Source organism: Maniola hyperantus, chromosome 22 (genome assembly GCF_902806685.2).
Source record: "Maniola hyperantus chromosome 22, iAphHyp1.2, whole genome shotgun sequence".
In the NCBI taxonomy this organism is placed as follows: domain Eukaryota; kingdom Metazoa; phylum Arthropoda; class Insecta; order Lepidoptera; family Nymphalidae; genus Maniola; species Maniola hyperantus.
In genome coordinates this window covers 7,602,312-7,627,214 of record NC_048557.2, presented here as the reverse complement: position 1 = coordinate 7,627,214, position 24,903 = coordinate 7,602,312, and the positions used below count along the sequence as shown (strand labels likewise).

The window sequence follows — 24,903 nt, the reverse complement described above, 5'->3', positions numbered from 1 at the left end:
ACAGTTATGTGCATTTTAACTAAATAATTAAATATCATTGCTTTAACGGTGATGGAAAACATTGTGTGGAAACCTGCATGCCTGAGAGTTCTCCAAAATGTTATCAAAGGTGTGTGAAGTGAAGTCTACCAATCCGCATTTGGCCAGCATGGTAGACTATGGCCAAAACTCTTCTCACACTCAAGAGAACCGTACTCTATAGTGAGCCAGCGACAAGCTGAACATAATAGTATACCTTTGACTCCTTTGAGAACAATATGGAGAACTCTCAGGCATGCAGATTTCCTCATGATGTTTCCTTCACCGCTAAATCAAGTTAAGTATAATTAATTGTTTAAAACGCACATAACTCTTAGAGATGCGTACCTAGAATTGAACCCCCAACCTTCAATTATTCAGAGGTGGACATCCTAACCACTAGGCTCTTCGGGGAACTTCTAAAATTATTCCCCAAAGTAATGTCCAAAAGTCAAATCATTTTCTGATTTAATTGATTTAGCTTTGGAAATTACTTTGGAATTTAAATTATTTAGGCAAATAAAACAACAGTTTGATGATTTTTTATGTATTCTTTTATTAAAGTAGATTAGATTCAGACATTTTAATTATATCACCATCTGCTTCTTATAATAAAACAACAGTTTGATGATTTTTTATGTATTCTTTTGTTAAAGTAGATTAGATTCAGACATTTTAATTATATCACCATCTGCTTCTTATAAATCTAATCTGGCACCGTTCATTATTTTATTTGTCTCTGCACGGGGTCCAAGAGCTCGAGTTCACAACATATCCCAATCCATATCTTTGTCAGGATGAAGAAATGAATGCAGCACTGTATCACCATTGCCTGAAAAAAATTATGATAACTGAGTAAGTGACCACTGACTGTGTTGCTTAATCTATACCACTAGGCACTACCAGCTTCTGTTTAGGTATGACGTTGTCTGCGAGAACTTTAGAATCAGTGTATATGGTATCTTTGTTACTAATTTAGCTAATCCAAATTGTTTCTTTAAATATTTGTGGTGCGAAGGAGTAAGAAACATCCAAACTTTCATATGAAGAGCAACGTTTTAGGCAGCTCTAGATACATAAGGAAACATACTCGAGAAAGCACTTGTAGTGTGGAGGTACTTACTATGAAGTCATAACCACCAGTAGCAATGGACTCAATTTGTATAATAGGTACTTTATGAAACGCTGTTAAAACTCCTCTAACTTTTCGGAGTTTAATACCTTTGTAACAACTAAATATCACTTGCTTAGCTGTGAAGGAAAAGGAAGATCGTGAGGAAACCCGCATGAGAGCCTTTACTTGTATTGAATGATAACGTTTGTTAACTTACGAGTTCTAACTTCCAAGCAGCCACAGTCCGTCAATAAGGGTCCCAATACTTAGGCAAATCAGTGCCCAGGCATTTGCGTATAAGTTCAGTGAGAAAAACTAAGTCTCCGGAGTCCGAGGAGCAAGCAAAGTTGCAGAATTAATCACAAAAAACAAACGCGTAAACTAAGGAAAAACAACAAAAAATTGTACTTTGTGGTCTGGGGTTCTAAATAGTTACCACAGACTAACTACTTATTTGTAATAAGTAACGTAGCCAAATTTAGGAGACTGTTATGTCCATGTAAATTGCTAGATTACCAAGTGATTACCATAGATATTCGATTTAGTCGGGTTATAAATAGGTCCGTGCTACCAATACGTCATCAAAATGTCGATAATGACCAAATGCGATATAGTGCATTAGTCGTCCGCGATAGCAAATTTATCAACTGTAACGATCACGATTCTTAAGGATATTTCTATTGCGATGTCACATGTCAGTTTACGGCAATCGGCCTGCAGTAAAACAAAAAGACAAGTCTGCACTGTCCACTGATGCACCTAAATAGTTGAAGCGACAACAGCTACTTTATTAAAAAGTAGCCTTAAATTACTCAATTTATGAAGTCCTCCACTAGAGTTAATATACTTACTATTGATAACGATTATGTTATAAGTAACAAGATGATGCCCGTGATATCGAATGTGTGGATTTAAAAATACCATAGGAATTCATGTTCTAAAATGAAAAGTAGAATGTATCAGTCTGGATACAAGCTATTAAACCACCAAACCAAACTTCATCAAAATCAGGTGAAAAGGTAACAGAAAGACGGTTCCATATTTAAAATACATATAATATTAGCATGGATATGTTGGTCCGCTATTTTTCCTAAAAGAATAAATCCTGTGTATCTTAAGTGGTTTATCAGAGTACGAATGCAGTAATTAGGTACTCCCTACACAAATTGAATCAAAAACAATTCGTGCATAAGGCGACGAAGAATAGACGATGTTGCTCACTAATAATCTTCTTTCTTCTTTCTTTGTTAGCCCTTATTTATCCATTGTTGGACAATTATAATTTTGCTCATTTAGATTTTAGACACGGCATATTTATTTTTAATTGTAATTTTAATTTAATTCAATTTTTTTGTAAGTGTATAAATTAGTAATTTAATTAGTGCAATTGGGCTGTATGTCCGTTTTAATTAAATGATAAATAAATAATAATAATAATAGGCCTCCTCACGTTCGTCCCGGTACTGGGCGAGCCTCCTCCAAGTTTTTTCCGCAAGCTTGGTGATGTCGTCAGACTAACTGACGTCAGACTGAGTTGGTCTTCTGTAAACATGTTTATTCATTGTCAAGGCAGTACCGCCGTGCCGTTGGCGAAGTGGATTACTTTTTCTCGACTATTCCATTTTAAACTGAGAAAATTTACCTTCTTTCCTTGCCATCTTCAGTTTGCGAGTTCATTTGATTTATTTTTCTCAATTTGTGTGTATAGGGAGCCATGTTGTACGAGTAGGTAATCGAGTTAAAATAAATAGATTTAGATTAAATTATCTGGATTTGACTTATACTTACAGACTGAATTTCATTTAACATTATCGAATGTAAGCCAGAAAATTAAAATCTACGCTGTATGTACCCATTGTTAGAAACTTGAATCTGTATAATAGGCTTTTTAGAGATTAGAAGAACTTGAATCTGTATAATAGGCTTTTTAGAGATTTTAGAGAGAAGGGTTCGGGCATAGTTCACCACGCTGGCCAAGTGCGGATTTAAACTGAATTTTCAACAAATATGCAGTAATTCGTCTCCGCTCAGATTTAGTAGTGTTCGGGCATAGGTCACCACGCTGGCCGCACCGATGGGCAGTTCACACACAGTTCGGAGAACATTATGGAAAACTCTCATGCATGCACGAAGTTTCTTATTGATGTTTTCCTTTACTGTTAAAGTAAGTGATAATTTAATTGCTTAAAACGCATATAAATAACTCCGAAAAGTTAGAGCCACGTGCCCGGGAATCAAACCCCCGACCTCATGAATAGCAGACGGACTTCTTAACCACTAGGCTATTACGGCTATTATTAATTTATTACATAAAGTAGGAGGTATATTTTTGAACATGATGTATGAGGGGGGGAGGGCTGGGGGGGAGGGGTGGGGGGGACTCCGAACACCCCCACGTCACCCGCGCTCGCCCGTACCGGGTTAGCGCGGGAGCTGTGCGGGTGTGCGGGGCGTTCCCTCCCCGATTGCCATGTCGACCTGTCGCGTACTAGACCTATAAGTCCCGCAAATTGCTATTGCACTGGAACCATGTCTCATTAACATCGCAATGACGTCATTTTGACAGCCGAAATAAAAGCCGTAAGCACAAAGTAAGTAGGTAGTTACAGTGAGGCGTCTCGAGGAAATGTTTAATGGCACCGGCTGTTTACCTTCAAATGCAGTTCCCGGAAGTTCAACCAGAAAATTAGTTTTCATACTCTTTACTCACTGCAAAGTTTCGTTTAAGTATATACTTCTTTGACTAAGTATAACTTAACTTTTTTTGATGACAGATTAATTGGTAATTTAAAGCTAACTTTATTTATAAGTAGGTATACTTATTAGTTTAAATAAGTTTGTCTGTCTGTCGGTCTGTCAAGAAACCTACAGGGTACTTCAGGGTAGGTAGGTCTTATAGCAGACATTAGGGGAAAAATCTGAAAACTGTGAATTTGTGGTTACATCACACACAAAAAAAATTTAATGAACAAAAAATTAGTATTTTAAATTTTTGAAATAAGATAACTATGATATTAAAGTTGTATCAAATGAAAGGGCTTTACTTGTGCATTCTAAAACAGATTTTTATTTATTTTTATGCATCATGGTTTTTGAATTATCGTGCATAATGTCGAAAAAACACGGATGTCGTACGGAACCCTCGATGCGCGAGCCGTACTCGCACTTGGCCGGTTTTTCTATTGTTTTGATTAAAACAGCAGTTTTCTGTTGTGCGACAAAGATGAATACTTACGTTAAGCAGTGATTAAAAATTAAGGACTCCTTCGTCAAGCGAAATCTCAAGTTTCGCAAGAAGCAAAGCAAGATTAGCACCATAAAGGCGCAGAGGCGATTAGAAATTTAGATTTGGTCGGGAATCTGGCAAAAACTGGACTTATGGAACAGAGCGCACTTAGCATAACAATTAGCTGGCTCCTTTGTGAATCTATAACTGTCGTAGGCAGGTACGAATTCAAGATGAGTTAGTTATTCTATAGGATTTTTCTTACAGTCTTACGTATCTGGTTTTATCTCCAGTCATACAAATGTCCCTTTCTTTCAGTAAATGCCGTTATCTCATTATTACGGAAGTAATTAAAAATATCAAAATATACTTACTTAGTACCTAATTAAAATTATGACAAAAAATATTATATACTTAGGTAAGTGCTTATTAATTTCTTAAACTTCTTAAAACTTTATATCGTTGAGTTTTGATAAAGAACGACTAAAAGACATTTTTTGCAACCAAAAGTAAACTGTAACGTATAAATCATAGTTTGGGATTAGAGGACTTTTTATTTTATTTTATTTAATAGGAAGCCAACGGTATACAAAGAAAACTAATTATGACGACTTATATAAACTTAGGACTATCAATGTATACTCACTTACAGGCTAACTCAACATGCTTAACTAGAACTTCTAAATAGTAAAACTTAAACTAAGACATTCTTTGCGTACCTAAAATCTATAACAATTAAATTAATTAGGTACTCAGGATTTTTGAATGTAGGTAAATAATAATTATATGGCTGTTACCATTTTCCTCAAATATTTACTACTTTTAACTGATTTTGATACACTTTGAGAAAAATTGATCATTGGTCATTTTTGATTAGGTCACTTTAGATTATTTTACACCTACTTAGTAAAAATAACTTTTGCTTGTTGATTTTCTTATTGAAAATGTCACAATTAAATTTAAAGCTAGCCTTATCTAATAACTGTATAAATCATGCCCGCGTGGAATTGTGCCAAGAATACTGGCTACATTTCCAAGCCTGGACTGAAGCCTGATGAGGCTAAATAACGTCAATGAGTCTCGTGAAAAAAATCTGTTGATTTAAGTAAATCTATTACTTATTAATAACCTATCTATACTACCGTTAGATAGACCTACAATGCCTCTTCATATGAACATATTCGCAAAGGATCATCCCATAAATATTTAACGGCCTATAAATGTCAACACTGAGCTTAAACTTTCATTAAACTGAGCCCAAAACATCGACAATGTCCGAGCACGTTGCCTACTATCGTACGTTTTACTCTGATAAAATAATTTAAACTTTTAATCCGTGCTTGTGGATCCCGATATCATTATGGATGGGATAACAGGACCTGCTTAATTTAGCATTTCTGTAATATGGTTTTAAAACAGATTGTTTATATACCTACCTAACGAAAATGGGGGAAATAATTTAACCATGGAATTAATTAATGTCCTCGTAGTTGTACACATACATACTCGTACTGTATGAATACATATATTTCGTAATTTCTTATTTACTCGTTATTATTACGAATGGTATTACTTTTCAAATACTTTTCGTAGAGTTCCGAAATTAGGTAGGTAGGTAGGTACGGATACCTACGCAATGCAAGTGTAAATTGATGTAGGAACCTATTAGAAAGTTATTGCATTATAACTATAATTTATATTTATTTTCGGAACCTTGCCTAAAGGGACTCCTTTTAATAATATATTTAAGTTATAATATTATATTTTTTAAGGTTTTAGTTTTAGTTTAAATTATTAATTAATTAACTTTGTATCTTTTTAAAATGTAATCTATAATAATTATTTCTAGTAAAATTTATATTTATATGTTCATTCATAGATATTGAATGAACTTCATTCAATTTTTATAGATCAGGCACAGCCAGTGAAATATATTATCTAATAGCATGTGGTACAGCGTAGCGTTTTTTTAAACTGAATAAAATATCTACTTATTTGAATATTTTATTCAGTTTAAGATAATTACTACTGTAAAAATTACTAAGTACCTACTTTAAAAGAAGTTTTAGGTAAACTAAAAGTTTACGTAAGTACTGAAAATTTACGTTACACTAAAAAATAATATCTCTACACAAGGCCCCGGCGAGATTCGAACTCACGATCTCCTGTTTACTAGACAGGCGCTTTAACCAACTAAGCCACGGCGCCGAGGCACATGCTCGCGAAATTATAGTACATACGATTTAACCCAATATCTACATACTTATTAAAAGCTATGTCGTCAATACTTTATTGTTAACTTATTTATCCATAGATAATTTTATTATTTTTCAATAGATTTTTTTCATTTATGAATACAGTATGTTCTCCTGAATTATGTGTTTCCATCACACTCCTCATGATCTCATAAGTCGAATCTAATACAGCAAAAGAAAGATTCTAAAAGACTGTCTGAACTACCTATCCATATCTCAGTCAATAGTAAAGAAATGTTTCCTTTTACAAATTAACCAAACTTAACATTTAAAGGTGGTTAGGTATCTAGTATAAAACGACATTTTAACACAATGCGAACAGAAACAATGATGTTTATATTATCATCAAAAAATTCTTAAAAGCAAAATGTTTGTAAATCTGGAAGCATAATATTTTCACCTCAGACAAAGAAAATGTGGCCTGCGTTTGGCACTTGTTGATTTGTAATGAAAGCTAACTGAATACCTATTATGATGAAAGACATAATTACTTAGTTACAATATGACGCGATTATTTAAATATGTGAAAGCCCATGTTATTATATTCATAATCGTTACATATTTAGCAATGAAGAAATCATACAAAAAAATTACAATTACGAGAGTAGACCGCTTTGTGGCTGATATGAAGCATATTCTATCATGGACTAAGATCAACGGTCTCACAGACGAAGGGCAGAAGTATTTCATTAAAAACAAGTGCAAGTTCATCAATTGTTACTTAACTTCAAACAAAAATCTTTTAGGTGATCTGAGATATTTCGATGTGATTCTTTTCAATGTGCAAGATGTCAGTGAAGAAACTCAGCCTTTGCCAGATGTGAGGAGTTCTACTCAAAAATATATGTTCGTGGCGACTGACTCATCGGATAATTATCCAGTTTGTAATCCTCTATACGATGATTTCTTTAATTGGACTTGGTCCTACAGGTATGTTTTTGTCAAATTTGCTAATTTAGCGTCTACCTAGAAATATTTTTAAAACAGGAAAGTACTTAGATATAAAAGAGAAAACGTTAGGTACATACCTCGTCACGTTTCCAAGTTAACATTTTGTAGAAAAGTCCAAATCACAGTCCATTTTACCTATCTGTGAAAGGTTTTATTTCACATTTCGATTGTGTTAAAATTGTGTTTTCCTTGTAATTTATTACTTACCTACCCTTCTACCTTCTGTTATGTGAATAACTTTTATTGAACATGACGTTTAACATTCATATCTACCTACTAATATTATAAACGCGAAAGTAACTCTGTCTGTCTATTACTTTCTCGCGCCGAAATCGCTAAATTAAAGAGGCAACGAAATAACTTACATCATTACAATACTTACAAGAGGCTAAGAACGGGCATATGAAAATTCCATGGAAAGTCTTTGTTTTTCTGGGATAACCCTGAAAAACAAAGATTCCACGGAACTTTCTTAAAAAACTTAAATGCGCGGTGACAAAATCGTGGGTATCAGCTATGAATAATTCTTATTCCAGATATGATTCCACAATCTCATACCGATTTATTACCATTTACAATACCCACTATCAAGAGCTCGGCAGTCACTTTCAATGGAATTACAACATGAAGCCTATAGATGATGCCATAAAAACACAACTCGCCTCCAAATCAAAGGCTGCTGTAATCTTCATGGACAAATGTAGCACTAGAAGTCGTCGAGAACACCTCATCCAAAGTATGCAAAGTAGTTTAAAGAAATATAACTTAACAATAGACATATTTGGTAAATGTGGGCCGAAGCAATGCAAGAGGAAGAACATGAACCCTTGTTTTTGGAGGCTGAGGAAGAATTACTATTTCTATTTGGCGTTTGAGGACTCTATTGCGTACGATTACATTACGGATATAGTTCTGAATGCGTATAAAAATAATGCAGTTCCTATTGTGTACGGTGGAGTTTCGTACAAAAGGTAAGAATACTGGCCATGTTAAACAGGACTAATATTTCACTTGCCTCTCCAACTTAACGCTAAGCTTGACTAGAAGCAGGGACGACATTAATACGACTTCAATTTGAAACTTCGGTTTTTAGACTTAAGTCCTAACCTTAACTTGAGGTATTTAAAAGCTCTTTACTTTTCTTTTTTTGATTAGCATCAAAGAGTCACATTTGAAGATCACTTGACACGCTCCTCATGGATGGCGTTTATAGAAACCTTCTCCAAAAGATACTTGACTGACGTACCTATTCGTACTACTGTTATAATTATCTTGTTTGCAAACTCAGACCAGCTTGGCAACTGGCTCCCATTGAGATGGACGATGAACTTTAGACTAAGTAGGTATAGCGATAATGTTAGCCGTGATTGGTTTCCTTGATCCGAATTTAGGTATTCTCATTTTTAGATATCTCCCACCCGGCTCCTATCTAGATGTCCGCAACACCACAGTAGAAGCTCTAGTTGCTACAATGTATGAGTCAATCAAGAACAGAGAAAAATACTACGATTTCTTCCGCTGGAGAAATCATTACAGCATTGTTAAAGCCCCTGGAATGGATCCGTGTGTTTTATGTGAACTCCTCAATAACCCCGCGCGTCTTGTGCAAAAAGTTAGTTATGATCATTTTAGAAAGTGGTGGAATCCCTTGTATGAAAAACGGTGTGAAGTGGATATGAACAAGTTTTTGATATTATAGCTCATGATCACCGAGATAAATGTCTGTGCTCATGATTCATGTATTTAAGAGTTTGTAGGTATTAAAGTTACGTCAAATAACTGTTTTTGTTAATAAATATTTTTTTTACCTATCTAGGTGTATAGGTACCTATACAATTGCCAAATATTTCATTGAATGTCCTATAATTTATTATGAGTACTTGGGAAACGTAAAAGCATTTCAGGTAAGTAAAATTATTACTAATTATTATTAGTAATTTTGGTTTCGTAGACCGTAGCTTTTAATCTGACGATGAAGACGATTAAAGTCTAGGGAGGTAGTAGACATCGACATAGTTTTATGTAGGTAGGTCGGTACCTACTTAAAAAATTATAAGTAGGAAGGTACCTATAAGTAGTATGCCACCTCATTAGACCAATGTGAAAATACTGTCGACCTCCCGCAAGTTCGCTTCTGTGGGAATTTTGAAAAATCCAGCCTTATTCCTTGTCCATATTAAAAAAAAAGATAGCGGGAAGTGGGTGGATGAGGAAGGCGGAGGATCGTGTGTGGTAGCGTGCTCTTGGGAAGGCCTATGTTCAGCAGTGGACGCAAACAGGCTGATTGATTGATTGATTGATTAAAAAATAAATCTTTGTACAGAATTTTAGCTTCCTAGGCTTTCTTTGTTTCCTTTGGGCTATGCGTTCATTAGTAGGTAAGTCAGTGAGTCAGGACTTTTCTTTTTATCTAAGTAGGTAGGTAACTAGGTATGTGAACCTAATTTACACACAATTTTGTCACATGAAATTCACTAACACGGACGATCGCAATAACATTTATACATGACAAAAAATAATTTCCAAAGCGTCCATCAAAAAGATTTCCGTATAACAGCGGAGGGTGTTCTTTGAAAAAGTACGATTCGGTTGGGTCCCTGTCCGCGGACCCACGTCACACGCACAATGCCTTACAAAGTGTTACGTGTTGGAAAATCACGTCAAATCGTTGTGACAAATGAAATTTGATTTTTCTTTCGCTTTCAATTATTTGGAAGTCCCTCGAAAACTCGTACAGTACGCGGCCACATCGATCTTTAGAAGGAGACAGCAGATTTGTAGAGCACTGTCTCGGTCGTTCAGATCGACAAAGCGTCATATGGGTATGAGTGACAGAGACAACGCTCTACAAAGATAAAATGTCATTCTAATGGCCGATGTTCATCACTTTCGGCCTCGTACTGTAGGTACGATGTTTTCACGTGAGCTTATCACACTATCACATTACACTAATATTAAAGGCGAAAGTTTGTGTGTATGTTTGTTGCTCTATCACGCAAAAACTACTGGATGGATTTGGCTGAAATTTGGAACGAAGATAGATTATACCCTTGATTAACACATAGGCTGCCATCTATCCCGTAGAAGTCCATGGTTCTCGTGGGATTTTGACTAATCGCAATTCACCATTTTAGTCCTTCACACGACAACTAATGAACCGATTTGCCTGTTTAGAATGGAGATAGATTATACCCTGAATTACCATATTACAGTACGCGCGGCGAGAGTTTGGCTTTGACCGTTATTGCGCAGAAATCAGAAATTGGGTATCAACGGGCAATTAGTGGGGTGCGGGGCGGGTGTGTAGGCGCACGCGGTGCTCTGATTGGCGCTCCACTGCTCCAGTCGTTCCCTGCCTCTCGCATCGATACGACGTACCGCGCACTCGTGTTGTACAATCACGTTCACAAGTGAATTGCTATTTTCGTTAATTGTTTATTGTTGTCGATTGGAATAAATAATGTATGACATGTATCTTGGAATAAATAATTTTATTAAAAAACAATTATTTAGAATTTTCATCGCTGTCTCTGTAAACTTTAAAAGGAAATAAACATTTTATATAAGTAAAATAACTATCAATAGTTTTAATAAATGAAGAAGTTTATCTATTTCGTATTATTTTCTAGCATTATTACCACTGTACATGAATTTTGACCCACTCAAATATCCAACCTGGTAAATAAAAAAGGAAAAGTATTGTGTGCGTGACAGTACCCATGCGCAGTAATCCCCTCCACCCGAAGGTCAAAGCCAAACTCTCGCCGCGCGATCTGCTTTTATCCCGACTAACTACCTTTAATTCCGTAAAAATCTATACCTACAGCTATACTCACCCATGGGATTTTGTCAAAATTACATCATTTCGATGTTAAGGAGACATGGTTCCAGCGCAATAGCAATTTGCGGGACTCATAAACTAGAGTAAAACCGGAACCAGACTTTATTTACTCTATGATCACTAATTTGAAATATTATTTGACAATTGACATCTCCAAAATTGACAAGTAAACGAAAATAATTTTAATATAATTTAAAACAAAAATCCTTTAAAAATAGTTAGTGAAAACGTGTAATTATTAATTTTGATGAATCGTTTAGCTTTGGTAAATAATATTTCTAGTGGAAAGATAAGTTTGCAATCGTATCCTTTGTTTCAAAAGTAAGGTTATGTTATGAAAGAGCATCAAAACAAGGTGATTCACTTCGCATGATATTGAAGTTTTGACGGTGTCACGGTTAAGTGGGCAGCCGTATATGGGTTGAGAAGGTATTATCTTGTACCTGGATCAGTTAATAAAAGGATTTCATCATGGGTGATCGCGAGAAGGCTAGTGGTTCGGAGTCGCAAGATGACAAAGAAAAGATCAATAGAATGCCTTCGCAGCCTATGCCTACTGGTTCAAGGTAAATTTCTTCACTAATCTATTACTAAATATTATATTCATTTCCTCCTTTTTATACCCCGACACAAAGTTTTATAAATGTAAAGTACCTAATAATGGAGCAGATATTTACCATTGGCAATGGAGGGAAAACATCCGTTTTTCAACTGCTAGCATAATAGTAAGAGTAGGTAACTTCTGAGTATCTTGCTGGCTCTACACAGTAGAAGCTGCTGTCAACCTCCAAATTTTTATCAACCTACCTACTTATATAAAAATACAAAAAATAATAAAAAATTGCTTAAAAATGGGTATAATTTTACTGTCAAAAATACCACACATTAAATAAAAAGCAAACATACCTAAATAATCAAAAACCTAAGTCATAAAAGTTTTTAAAGACAACTAAAGTGATGTGTATGTATGTACCTTTTGGAATAGACCTGAGTAGTCTCAAAAAGGCCTGAAGCCAGAGATTTAAAAAATGAACTTGATTTATAAATATTAAGAAAAACATTGTCTATTTCAGTGGCCCAACCTTCTTTGCAAATGAGCCAATCCAGTTCCGAGTTCGAGGCTCAACCATCACAGGGGCGTCACCTCCTAAGTTTGTGACTCTGGAGGAGATAATGAAAGCTGCACATGGCATGCAAAATATGGCTCTGGCACATGAAATTGCTGTTGACCAGGACTTCAAGTTGGAGCCTTTTGAACCACCTGATAAGAGGTAAATTTTATGTTTTTAGGACTTCCTTTTTACCCGACTACAGCAAAGCCAAAAAGAAGGGTTATGATTTTAGCAGTGTATGTATGTATCTATGTTTGTAAATTTATTATGTGTTCCACTGTAGCAGCTAAACTACTGGGCCGATTTTAATGAATGAGGTCGAATCAATTGACATTGATTTGATGTTATGGTCCATTTTATGTAACACCCGTCAAATCGATTTTATACGACCAAAATCAATTTGACGTACATCCAATAAAGTGGGGGTCTTTAATTTTTTTTTAATAGATATAAGACTTGGTAAGTCTTATTATAACACCAATAAATAATTGCCAGTTAGCCTCGATGGAGTGACCTTCTCCCAACACTGAATGCACTCATAAAATCTGATAAAAGTGCATCCCATGACTGATTACAGATAGCTTTGAAATATCAAAAAAAATACCATTTACTATGATCTCACCTCAAGGTCATGATTTTATGACATGATCCATACAAATATTATAATGATAGATGCGAAAGTGTGTCTGTCTGTAACCTTTTCACAGCCCTTCTGTTTAACTGATTTTGACGTACTGGAGATAGTTTGCATCGTGAAGAGATGGGTTACTTATTATCCTGGAAATCAAATAGTTTTCATGGGATTTTTTCAAAACCTAAAATCATGTGGATGAAGTCACAATCATCATATTCTAGTATGATGCATCATGTAGTATGATAATAATTTTATTGCCAACCCTAAGTTTTTAAAATGATGTCAGGTGGCAGGCATTTGGCTGTGATATTACTTTAAGAGATGATGAAATTGGCCGCCTTCGCATGAAAGTTGTCAAATGGATGCATTAGACTTAATTAGTATCTATAGAAGGGCTATATAAAAATCATGTGCTGTGAAGAAGATTTATATGAAACTGAACATTGTGGTAAACAAAAACGAGTTGCAGCCTGTTTTTTTTTTTGTTCAGAATGACTCATCTAGTATGTAGTACCACATACAGGTTGGCCTTCTGATATAAATCTACTTCTACTATATTTTATCAGTACCCTTATTATAAATGCGAAAATGTCTTTGTTTGTTAGTTTGTTGGTTTGTCCTTCAATCACGTCCCAAGGTGCAACGGATTGACGTGATTTTTTGCATGGGTATTGATATGGACCTGGAGAGTGACATAGGCTACTTTTTATACCGGAAAATCAAAGAGTTCCCACGGGATTTCTAAAAAACCTAATTCCACGCGGATGAAGTCGCGGGCATCAGCTAGTTATACATATATCACACACCAGCTTTACTCACGTGTTTAGTCGACGTTAGCCCGACTAGTATCGAACCCATCCGGGATCCTTTTTCACAGGGACTCAGTTGGCGCACGCGTCGCATACGATCGATACGATCACTCACGATAAAATTTTGTACTAATATTGCTTTTAGAAAACTTGCTTTAGAAATTAATGAAATAAAATGAAGTGTATTCTTTTAATTACAGCTACCAGAAGTTAGTTAAAGAAACAATGCACAAAGCATATTTTGATATACTAAGAGAAGAACTTAATTCCGACCCTCCAGTGTACAGGCAAGCTCTTGTGCTTCTTGAGGATGTTAAAAAGGTAATTTTGCTCTATCCATATCCATACTAATATTATAAATGCGAAAGTGGGTCTGTCTGTCTGTCTGCTAGCCTTTCACGGCCCATCCGTTCAACCTATTTGGACGAAATTTGGTATAGAGATAGCTTGGATCTCAAGGAAGGACATAGGCTACTTTTTATCCGGGAAAATCAAAGAGTTCCAACGGGATTTTTAAATACCTAAATCCACGTGGACGAAGTCGCGGGCATCAGCTAGTTTTCAATAAGTTTCAAGCTGAAACTTTGCAAAAGAATTCAACTGAGTGTACAACTTTAAAACAAGGGGATTCAAGAAGGTCCATTTTAATCTGATGTAATTTTCTGGTATAAAAAGTAGCCTATGTCCTTCCCAGGATGCAAGTTAACTCTGTACCAAATTTCATCAAAATCGGTTAAACTGTTCGTCCGTGAAAAGCTAGCAGACAGACTTTCGCATTTATAACATTAGTATGGATTTTTATGTAAATACAAATTTCAGGGTCTCTTCTCTATACTCCTACCCCGTCAGACTCGCATAAAAGAAATGATTGAGGAGGTATTGGATACAGAGTTTATCAAGCAGCAAGCTGAGAACAATAGTTTGGACTTCACCAAATACGCCAATTACGTAATTGACCTGATGGCCAAGCTTGCGGCTCCCGCCAGGGATGAGATGATACAGGATATTACTAAACTTACTGATACTGTGAGTATTTTATTTTGATGAGTTTTTTTATCAACTTTAACTGTATTCATAATACCCCGGTAAAGTGATAAATAATAAAATTTAATTTATCTCACACCCAGCTTTACTTTACGTGTTTTGTCGACGTAAGCCCGACCAGTTTCGAACCCATCCGGTCCTTTTTCAAAGGGGGTTAGTTCGCGCACGCGTCTCAGTTATGACTGCGTGCCGCGCGCGCCGCTTCCCAAATCATTCACGATTTAAACGCTAAAATTAAATTTATTGTAATACTTTGAAAGTAGTTACCTGTAATTCCAGGTGGACATTTTCCGCGCTATCCTGGAAACCCTTGAGGTGCTAGAGTTGGACCTGGCCAACACGTTGATAGCCATGATCCGCCCCCACGTGCAGCAGGAGAGTGTCGCGTACGAGCGGACCAAGTTTGACGAGATGCTCAAGGTTTCTGAAGGTATATAATCTACTAGCTGAAACCCTGGAGGTGCTAGACTTGGCCAATACTCTGACAGCCATGATCCACCCCCACGTGCAGTAGTAGAGCGAGCGAGCTAAATTTGACGAGATGCTCAAGGTTTCTGAAGGTATATAATCTACTAACTTAAACCCTGGATGTGCTAGACTTGGCCAACACGCTGATAGCCATGGTCCACCCCCACGTGCAGCAGGAGAGCGTCACGTGCGAGCGAGCCAAATTTGACGAGATGCTCAAGGTTTCTGAAGGTATATAATCTACTAGCTGGTACCCTGGAAGTGCTGGATCTGGCCATATCAGGCCTAGAGGAATCATACATAAATGAAATGAAATGAAATGATTTATTTGTTTTAAAGGGTCTTTTTAAAATTGTGCCAGGGACCCTGAAGTAAGTTTGCAAAACTCGGGGTCCCCAAATAAATAAATTGTTTTAGTGCAACCAAAATTTTACAAAAGTAACAACTTGTAATTAATTACATTTCAGATGGTTTACGATACACCCGGGAATGGCTGCAGCGGCATATAGACAAAACGGAACTAACTTTGCCCGTCACAGACACCAATATCATAAGGAATGTCACCGCGCAAACTTTGGCTAAGGCGTACTTGGAACTTTTAGAGTGGGACAACTCCAAGAATTATCCTGAGGTAAGATCCTGGGTGTGGACTTTTTGGAGTTATGTGCATCTTAAGCAATTAAATATTATAAGGTACGATAGCGTTGTCATGTATATATTGTACTAGCTTATGCTCGCGACTTCGTCCGCGTGGACTACAAAATTTCAAAACCCTATTTCACCCCTTTAGGAGTTGAATTTTCAAAAATCCTTTCTTAGCGGATGCCTACGTCATAATAGCTATCTGCATGCCAAATTTCAGCCCGATCCGTCCAGTAGTTTGAGCTGTGCGTTGATAGATCAGTCAGTCAGTCAGTCAGTCATTCAGTCAGTCAGTCAGTCAGTCAGTCAGTCACCTTTTCCTTTTATATATATAGATAAAAGCCCTTTAAAATAAATAAAGATTTTAAAAAAATCACTTTATATAACAGCTAATGGGTTGATTATGCTGATGGACCTAATGATGAAAATACGATTTTTCCTTGTCTGCTTTGCTTACGATTTTTTTTACTTGACCATTACAGACCGTGATACTAGACAAGCCTCGCTTCACGGAACTGGGCACTCAAGTGTACCGGCTGATATGTGTGACGTCACTGATCCTGCTGAGCCCGTCCTGCGGCGCTGACCAGCAAGACCAGCACAAACAGCGGCTGAAGGAGAAGCTGTTCATCATACTGGACAATACGAGTAATGACATGTGAGTGTACTGTAGTGAATTAATACATGACATATTATATGCGACGTCACTAATCCAGCTGAGCCAGTTTTCTTTCCAAAAAACTGATGCTTGCTTCGCTCGCACTTGTTTCAGTATGATTTAATAGAAAATTGGTCAAGTACAAGTCGGACTCGCACACGAAGGGTTCCGTACCATCGTACAAGAAATAAACCTTTTTAATTTTTTATTCGTAATAGCGGCTATAGAAATACACATTCTGTGAAAATTTCAACTCGCTACCTATTACGGTTCTCGAGATGCAGCCCGCTGACAGTGCTCTACAAATTTGCTATCTCCTTCTTAAGGTCGATGTACATTACTTTCGGCCGCGAACTCTACGACAATAGTGCAACTGGTAGGGTTTGAACCAGCGAACTTTCGGATTTCAGTCCGCTCGTTTAACCGTTGAGGCTTACTTATTATTGGCTTAATTATTTACAGAGACAAGACTGCAAATACTATTTTAGTATTTTATACATGGCATAATCTTGTACCTATATCAAATATTTGAAAAGAGCAACCGCTGAGTTTCTTGCTGGTCCTTCTCGGTAGGAAAGGCATGCCGAACCAGTGGTTGATGCATCCGACTATTCGAAAGTACTTGTGAAAGCTTATTTGAATAAAAAAAAATTATTTTATTTTTTATTATTTTAGAGAACTAAAAGTGATCCTCCCATCGGTGGCTGAAGAAGTGATTCTGATGACGGAACAACTGCTAGAAACTCTTAATCTAGAGCCGCTAACTAGCGACACTAAGGAGCTCATCAGAACACAGATCTTATCCCTGAGGGACCCTGAGCATCGAGTCAGACAGATTGTTCGTAAGTTACAAGAAATTTTATTAAAAAAACTGGTGAAGTGCGAGTCAGACTCGCACAAGTTCCGTAACATCATACAAAAAAACCGGCCAAGTGCGAGTCAGGCACGCACAACGAGGGTTCCGTACTAGAGTCGCATTTTTTCGACATTTTGCACGATAATGCAAAAAAATAAAAATAAAACCCCACTTGATATATTATCTTCGAAAATTGAAAATACTAATTATTAGTTTATGACCACAATTAAATTTTTTTTGTGTGATGTAATCACAAATTCACGGTTTTCAGATTTTTCCCCTAATGCCAGCTACAAGACCTACCTATCTGCCAAATTTCATGATTCTAGGTCAACGAGAATAGTACCCTGTAGGTTTGAGGTCATGAACTAATAATTAGTATTTTCAACTTTCGAAGTGAGTGACTATATCAAGTGGGGTATCATATGAAAGGTCTTCACCTGTACATTCTAAAACAGATTTTTATTTATTTTTATGCATCATAGTTTTTGAATTATCGTGCAAAATGTCGAAAAAATACGGCTGTAGTACGGAACCCTCATTGCGCGAGCCTGACTCGCACTTGGCTGGTTTTTTTGCATGGGTATAGTTAGTATAGTATATAAGGCCTGGAGAGTGACATCTAGGCTACTTTCTATCCCGAAAAATCAAAGAGTTCCCACGGGATTTTTAAAAAACCTAATTCCACGCGAACAAAGTCGCTGGCATCAGCTAGTAATTTGTATATTTTGATAATCAGATACTTAACCAACAACTGAATAATTCAGCCGCGTGCTGTCGCGGCGCTGCATTACTGTGCCTTCAGGAGCGCCGCGCGCCTCTAGTGCGGCTCTAGCTTTATAGTTTCTTTTTAAAATGGCTATGACACAGACGGACTGATGGATGGACCATAATGATTATTAAAAAACCCTCTAGTTGCTTAAAAATTGTATTTCATAGAGAAAATGCCATTCACAAATGGTGATTTTGTGTGGTAAAGTAACTAAGAAACTATGGTATTTTACGTTGCTTATGAAAATGAAAATCTTCTATTCTAGAATATTAAAATTTCATCCAATAAAACATTATAGATCTCACAGCGCTGAACCCAAAAATACTATTAAGGTGGTTTGATGATCATATTTGTGCAAATCTGGGAAAATTATCTTTCAGGAACAAATATGAAGTAAATGAGTATTTTGACTAAAGTTTTAATGGAAAATATGGAAAAACATGTAGATGCATAAGTGTTATGCCCGCAAAACTCATTACCATAAGCTTTTGATGTATGATTTTAGTCTACTATTTTCGAATTTGAATTATCGCGGCTGTATGTATCAAACCACCTTAACTCATTTTCGACAAAAATACTACTTACGGTTATATGAATAGGGCAGCAGAGTAGGAAACCGACTACTCGTAAAGTGTGCGCAAAATTAGTACAGTACGCCGCAGAAAATAATGTACATCGACCTTTACATAGCGGTTTTGTAGAGCAATGTTTGTGTCATAAAGTTTATTTTGTCACATATAGATGGCGCTGTATTACTTTGCAACGTACTTATAAACGCCTTATTTGTAGCCTACTAATCATAGCTTTTGGTATGTTATAAATCACTTAATTAAGTTTCTGTCATGTAAGAACTATAATAATTTTTAGAAGAAGATACATTTGTTTTATGTATCTTTTGTTTGATTAATTTGATTTAATTTAAGTCAAATCGCTTATCGCACCACCTCACCATATTTTTCATGTTACGCTGCGCCGCTATGGTGCGGTTCAAAAATATTACTTCTGTTGATTCATGAGAGTGAGACCCCCACCGCATTACAACAACGGCGAGGCGCGACGCGGTTGTATTAGCTCCGGAGAATATTTTGTAGCGCTTGGTCGTGCTGAGCCGCGCCCTTTGCGCTATTGCGACATAGCTAGCGCCAGCAGAGGCGCGGCTAGATGGATTCTGTAGGCAGTTCAACCTGCCGTTGAGACCGAAACACACGAGTAGATATCTACTCGTGTGACCGAAACGTCATGAGTGACAGACAACGCTCTCCAAAGTCGAAATCTCATCCTACAGGTCGATGTACATTATTTTCTGTCGCGTACTGTAGTCCAATCTCAACACGAGGCGTATGACTGCGCCATTGTACAAAACAGATCTCAGCTGGTCTTCTATACCATTAATCTTTAGTCTATGACCTGTTACAATTTCAGATTGGACTACTTGTTTGGCACGCACTAAAATACTTGAGCACTTGAGATCGCGATCCATAATTTTATTTGCTAACTAGCTAATGCTCGCGACTTCGTCCGCGTGGACTACACAAATTTCAAATCCCTATTTCACCCCCTTAGTGGTAGAATTTTTGAAAATCCTTTCTTAACGGATACCTACGTCATAATAGCTATCTGCATGCCAAATATCAGCCTGATCCGTCCAGTAGTTTTAGCTGTGCGTTGATAGATCTGTCAGTCAGTGATTCACCTTTTCCTTTTATATTATACTTTATGTATTTCGATAGATATTTAGATAGACAATTATTAACAACTAGCGATCCGCTCCGGCGTCGCACGGGTGGGTAGGTTATTACAATTTTCGTAAGGATCTCTAATTTTCAGGGTTCCATACCTCAAAAGGAAAAAGGAACCCTTATAGGATCACTTTGTTGCCTGTCTGTCTGTCTGTCGTGTCTGTCAAGAAACCTATAGGGCACTTCCCGTTGACCTAGAATCATGAAATATGGCAGGTAGGTAGATCTTATAGCACACGTAAGGGGAAAAATCCGAAAACTGGGAATTTGCGGTTACGTCACCAAAAAAAATGTGTACATGACCAAATATTAGTATCTTCAACTCTCAAAGTAAGATAACAATACCAAGTGGGGTATCATATAATATGAAAGGGACCTGTACATTCTAAAACAGATTTTTATTTATTTGCATGCATAATAGTTTTTGATTTATCGTGCAAAATGACGAAAAAATACGATTATAGTACGGAACCCTTGGTGCACGAGCCTGACTCGCAATTGGCCGGTTTTTTTTAAATAAAATATAGCTTATGTCACTCATAAATAATCTAGCTTTCTACTGGTAAAAGAATTTTCAAAATCGGTTCAATAGTTCCAGAGACTTCCTACAATCAAACTTATAAACTTTATCTCTTCTTTATAATATTAGTATAGATAACAATTTTATCGCGATCCATAATTTTATGTGCCAATAACAAATTATTATTAACAAATACCTATTTTATTTTGTAAGTTTATTGCTATCACATATAGATGGCGCTGTATTACTTTGCATCGCGTATTCAACCACCATATTCGTAGCTTACTAATGTCAGAATATAATAATTTGGTGCAGGGTGTAAGGTGGTAGATTATTCCGTATCCATCGCCATGAAATATGGTGTAGGAATTTTTGAAAGAAGATACGTTTATTTTTTATGTATCTTTTATTAAGTGTTATAACTTATAACTAAATTAAACGAGTCAAGAAAATAATATGTGGCCGTTTTAAACGTTTCTGTGCGACTAACTTAACTGAAGTTACGAAATGCGGCATTGTGGCAGCCATCTTAGAACTTCTTTCGAGTCTCGTTTAGAGAGTAGTACTTTACAGTGCGACAAGGATCTTTTGGCGCGAGGCCAAAATCGGAACTAACGCCGCCATCTTGTGAAGTGTCACGCTGTCTCCTTATATGTGGTGTTTCTAAGTAAAAAGTCCGATTTTTTTTTTAATATTAGAGTTATTCTTTATACATAGCATCACAATATATCCTGATATTAATAGATACAACGTAAAACTCATAGCTATATTTAGCACTAGGTAAATACAGTTTTGTACAAACACGATATGTAGCAGACTCATGGCCTGGTTTTTATTATTCTTTCTCGATGTGGAAACAGGGGCTTTCCCAATTTCTCATTCAGTTATTGGATAACACTTACCACATTTTCAACATTGCCATTTTCAATTGCTAAAATTGAGGAGATTTTATTTGCTGGCAGCCTTTGTTCCACAACAACGCCTCCCTGTCAATGTCATTCAAGTGCCAAAAGATCGGTCGTACATTCCTTGGTTCGAGTCGACTACACACTATGGATCGAAATTTTTTGTGTTGCTTAACCGCAGGCCGCAGTCTTATTAACACTGACCTCTATGAGGTCGCTGGACTTGCGGTTGGCGACCTTTTTTTGAATTAGTTAGTTAGAACACGAAGATTTGACACAGTTAATTTTAATTTCGGCACGCTCGGTGTCGCTTCGAATCTGCACAAAAAATACTGTTATTTTGTATGGCACACCTCTTCCAGCATACTTATAAATGTCCATTTCAGTCCTCATGAAGGTAATGATTTAAAATACTTGTTATCATCATCATCGCGTGCCTTCTTCGAAACGAGGTTTGGAGATCATCATGCGAAAAACTTCTCTATTTCAAGCCGCCTCTCTTAACTTTGGGTAACTAAGCCCTGTCCACCCCCTTATATCGTCCAACCATTTGCGTCTTGGTCGACCTGGAGCCCTTTTGCCTTCAATTCTTGTCATACAATACTTGTTATAATATTAGTTAAATAATTATCTTTTTCAGGTCAAAGGCTCCTAGAGTTCCTCAAGATGATCCTAGTGTGTGCGGGTGGCTCGCGTCAGATCCCCGTGGGACTGTCCGCCGTGACCGCGGAGTTGACCGCCGTATCCGGAACGCTACTGCGATTCGTCATGCACAACAAAGCGGTCTTCACCAAACACTACCTCGACATCATCGAGGAAGAGCTGAGCAAAAGTTAGGTTTGCCTTTACACAGAAGTTGACCGCGACGGTAAAATGACATAAGCGAACGCAGAACTCCGAGGCTGAGACAGTCAAATCACCTGATATTTAATGATAACCGCCCCCCTTGAACATTTGCAGCACCAGAACTACAAATGCGTTGCCGGCTTTTGAGGAATGTTCCTCAAGATGATCCTAGTAAGGTCAGATTCCCGTGGGGCTGTATCTGCCGCGCTGCTGCGATACGTCATATTCTATTGAACTTGAACCATTACCACGGCCATGTCTTACAAAAAATGTTTGACCGCGACGGTCAATTGAACGCAGAACTCCGGTGATTACGAAAGTATATATTACAAAAGAAAATACAGAAAATAGAAGAGCACTGTCATACGTCATGCATATTAAAACGGTCTTCACTAAACACTAACTCGATACTATCGGGAAACAACTCAACATAAGATAGAGATACCTATCTAGATTCTAGACTCAAATCCGTTTATACACAACATACGACAAATTACAAAATATTACAAAATATTTTGTATGTTATGTGTTATTATGTAATGTTTGTTCAAAAGTTACACAAGCTTATTGTATTTACAATTTACATACAACGCTTGGAGCCTGTGTAACTTTGAAGCCACATATTTTTGTACAAATCTGACAAACCACTGATTTATTAGTTTCTAGCGTGTGTCTGTCAAAATTCTTTGAGTTTGATTGATTAATATTAAAACAATAATCTAACTTCGTTTGTATAAAGCGCGCTCGAAGTAGACTCCTCTTAATGCTGGACTGAAATCAAATCAAATAAGAAAGGTTCTCTCAATGAAATCAGAAAGTTCAGAAGATTGTAGATTAGATTTTTTTTTACATTTTACTTACCACAAATTTTTAATACTTTTAATAATAATCATTATAATATAGTAAATAATTGAAAATTTTGAAACTTGAAACAATCAATTTAAGTTTTTATGGGAAGGTATTAATGAAATAACATAGAAAATAGAAATAACCTTATTAATTTTAACTCTCATGACAAGTCATTGTTGTTGGCTGCCAATAATTAATTCTAGTACAGTACGCAGCAGAAAATAATATACATCGACCTTTAGAATAGTGGTTTTGTAGAGCATTGTCTCATAGGTATGAGTGACAGAGACAACGCTCTACAAAGCCGAAATATTCTAAAGGTCGATGTACATTATTTTCTGCCGCGTACTATACTAGATGATGCATAAGACTTTATCCGCGTGGATTTAGGTTACTGAAAAATCCTGTGGGAACACTTTGATTTTATGGCATAAAAAGTGTCTTTGCCATTCTCTAGAATGCTAGTATCTCTGTACCAAGTAGAACACGCCCACGACGTCATCCGGGTGGATTTAGGTAATTCTTGGGTTATTCAAGAATCCCGTAGGAACTGTTTGATTTTCCGGGATAAAACTTCTATATAAAGTCTGTTCGCTGACTTAGTGTCGCTACACCCGCAGGCACACTAATATTTTGCTTTTATTATGTTATTTTTCACTGCGTTTGATAAATAAATGTTTACTATTCTAAGAATAAAATAGAATACTATATTATTCTTATGGTTATTGTAATAAAATACGAATATAAATATAAAACACAAGTTGGGTAGCGACACTTTGTTAGTGAACAGACTTTATATAGCTTCCTACCCCTTCCTTCCTATCTGGGAGACAACCTATCCCTATACAAAATTTGGATGGGCCCTGAAAAGCTAGCAGATGGACAGACAGATAATTTCGCATTTATTTATAAGATATAGATAGATAGTTAGAAAAACTTTATGGCACACAAAACATGAAATAAACAAGACCAAAACAAAGAAACTAAAAACGATAATTGTATGGATTTGGTTTTATTATACTTGACTACTTTGAAAATTATTTTCATATCATGAAATTTATATTTATTAAGCGAAACGAAAGGATGTATGTACTAGGAAATATTTTATAGATACTACATGATTGCAAGCCAGTATCACAAGAAATATTTAAAAAAAATCGTAGGTACCTATTACTTACGTATTTGAATAGGACATATTTTATTCTAAATCGATTTTTTTGTAATAAGTGTACCTTTGGACATGTGACGTTTTTGTACGTTGTTTCTGCGACTATGCATTTTATTGCATTTCCCTTTTATCTACATAATTATTATACCTACCTATCAAAAATCGTTCAAACTAACATGTTATATTATATTGTGCGAATAAAATGATTGAATTGGAAGACGTGTAACCGTTTTTATAATATGTATGTGCAATAGCTAATAAAATACACTATAGTATACCTAATTCCGTTTTTTATTTTTATAACTGTAGGTACAATGAAAATTAAATTCACGTTTTCAACATGAGAAATGCACTCAGCTGTTTGACAACTATAGTCGCCGCATTTTAAACTAGGTCGTCGAGTTGTCTGTTTCACTCGCACTTACCTACGACCTGTAAGTGCGAGCGAAACAGACAGATAACTCGACGACTCAGTT

General features: G+C 36.4%; 2 protein-coding genes and 1 non-coding gene across 3 annotated transcripts; 2 read left to right on the top strand and 1 right to left on the bottom strand.

The window, feature by feature from the left end:
• Window positions 1-6,492: 6,492 nt before the first annotated feature.
• TRNAT-AGU (transfer RNA threonine (anticodon AGU)) lies at window positions 6,493-6,566 on the bottom strand. The gene has a single exon. It is a non-coding gene; the product is annotated as a tRNA-Thr (tRNA).
• Window positions 6,567-7,181: 615 nt separating this feature from the next.
• LOC117992719 (alpha-(1,3)-fucosyltransferase C-like) lies at window positions 7,182-9,364 on the top strand. Its single transcript, XM_034980433.2, has 3 exons — window positions 7,182-7,543; window positions 8,101-8,535; window positions 8,972-9,364. Exons 1-3 carry the CDS (start codon window positions 7,182-7,184, stop codon window positions 9,261-9,263), a joined length of 1,089 nt encoding a protein of 362 aa, XP_034836324.1. The 3' UTR covers window positions 9,264-9,364.
• Window positions 9,365-11,553: 2,189 nt separating this feature from the next.
• On the top strand, window positions 11,554-24,709 carry LOC117993025 (T-complex protein 11-like protein 1). Its single transcript, XM_034980777.2, has 9 exons — window positions 11,554-11,971; window positions 12,479-12,676; window positions 14,161-14,281; window positions 14,780-14,986; window positions 15,284-15,434; window positions 15,940-16,103; window positions 16,597-16,772; window positions 17,448-17,614; window positions 22,205-24,709. Exons 1-9 carry the CDS (start codon window positions 11,877-11,879, stop codon window positions 22,399-22,401), a joined length of 1,476 nt encoding a protein of 491 aa, XP_034836668.1. The 5' UTR covers window positions 11,554-11,876; the 3' UTR covers window positions 22,402-24,709.
• Window positions 24,710-24,903: the final 194 nt, after the last annotated feature.

Coding starts and splice junctions, on each gene's coding strand:
- LOC117992719 (XM_034980433.2), top strand. CDS start 7,182: ATGAAGAAATCATACAAAAAAATTACAATTACGAGAGTAGACCGCTTT. Junction 7,544..8,100: donor AATTGGACTTGGTCCTACAG/GTATGTTTTTGT, acceptor TTCTTATTCCAG/ATATGATTCCACAATCTCAT. Junction 8,536..8,971: donor GGTGGAGTTTCGTACAAAAG/GTAAGAATACTG, acceptor TCTCATTTTTAG/ATATCTCCCACCCGGCTCCT.
- LOC117993025 (XM_034980777.2), top strand. CDS start 11,877: ATGGGTGATCGCGAGAAGGCTAGTGGTTCGGAGTCGCAAGATGACAAA. Junction 16,773..17,447: donor GACAATACGAGTAATGACAT/GTGAGTGTACTG, acceptor TTATTATTTTAG/AGAACTAAAAGTGATCCTCC. Junction 17,615..22,204: donor TCGAGTCAGACAGATTGTTC/GTAAGTTACAAG, acceptor TATCTTTTTCAG/GTCAAAGGCTCCTAGAGTTC.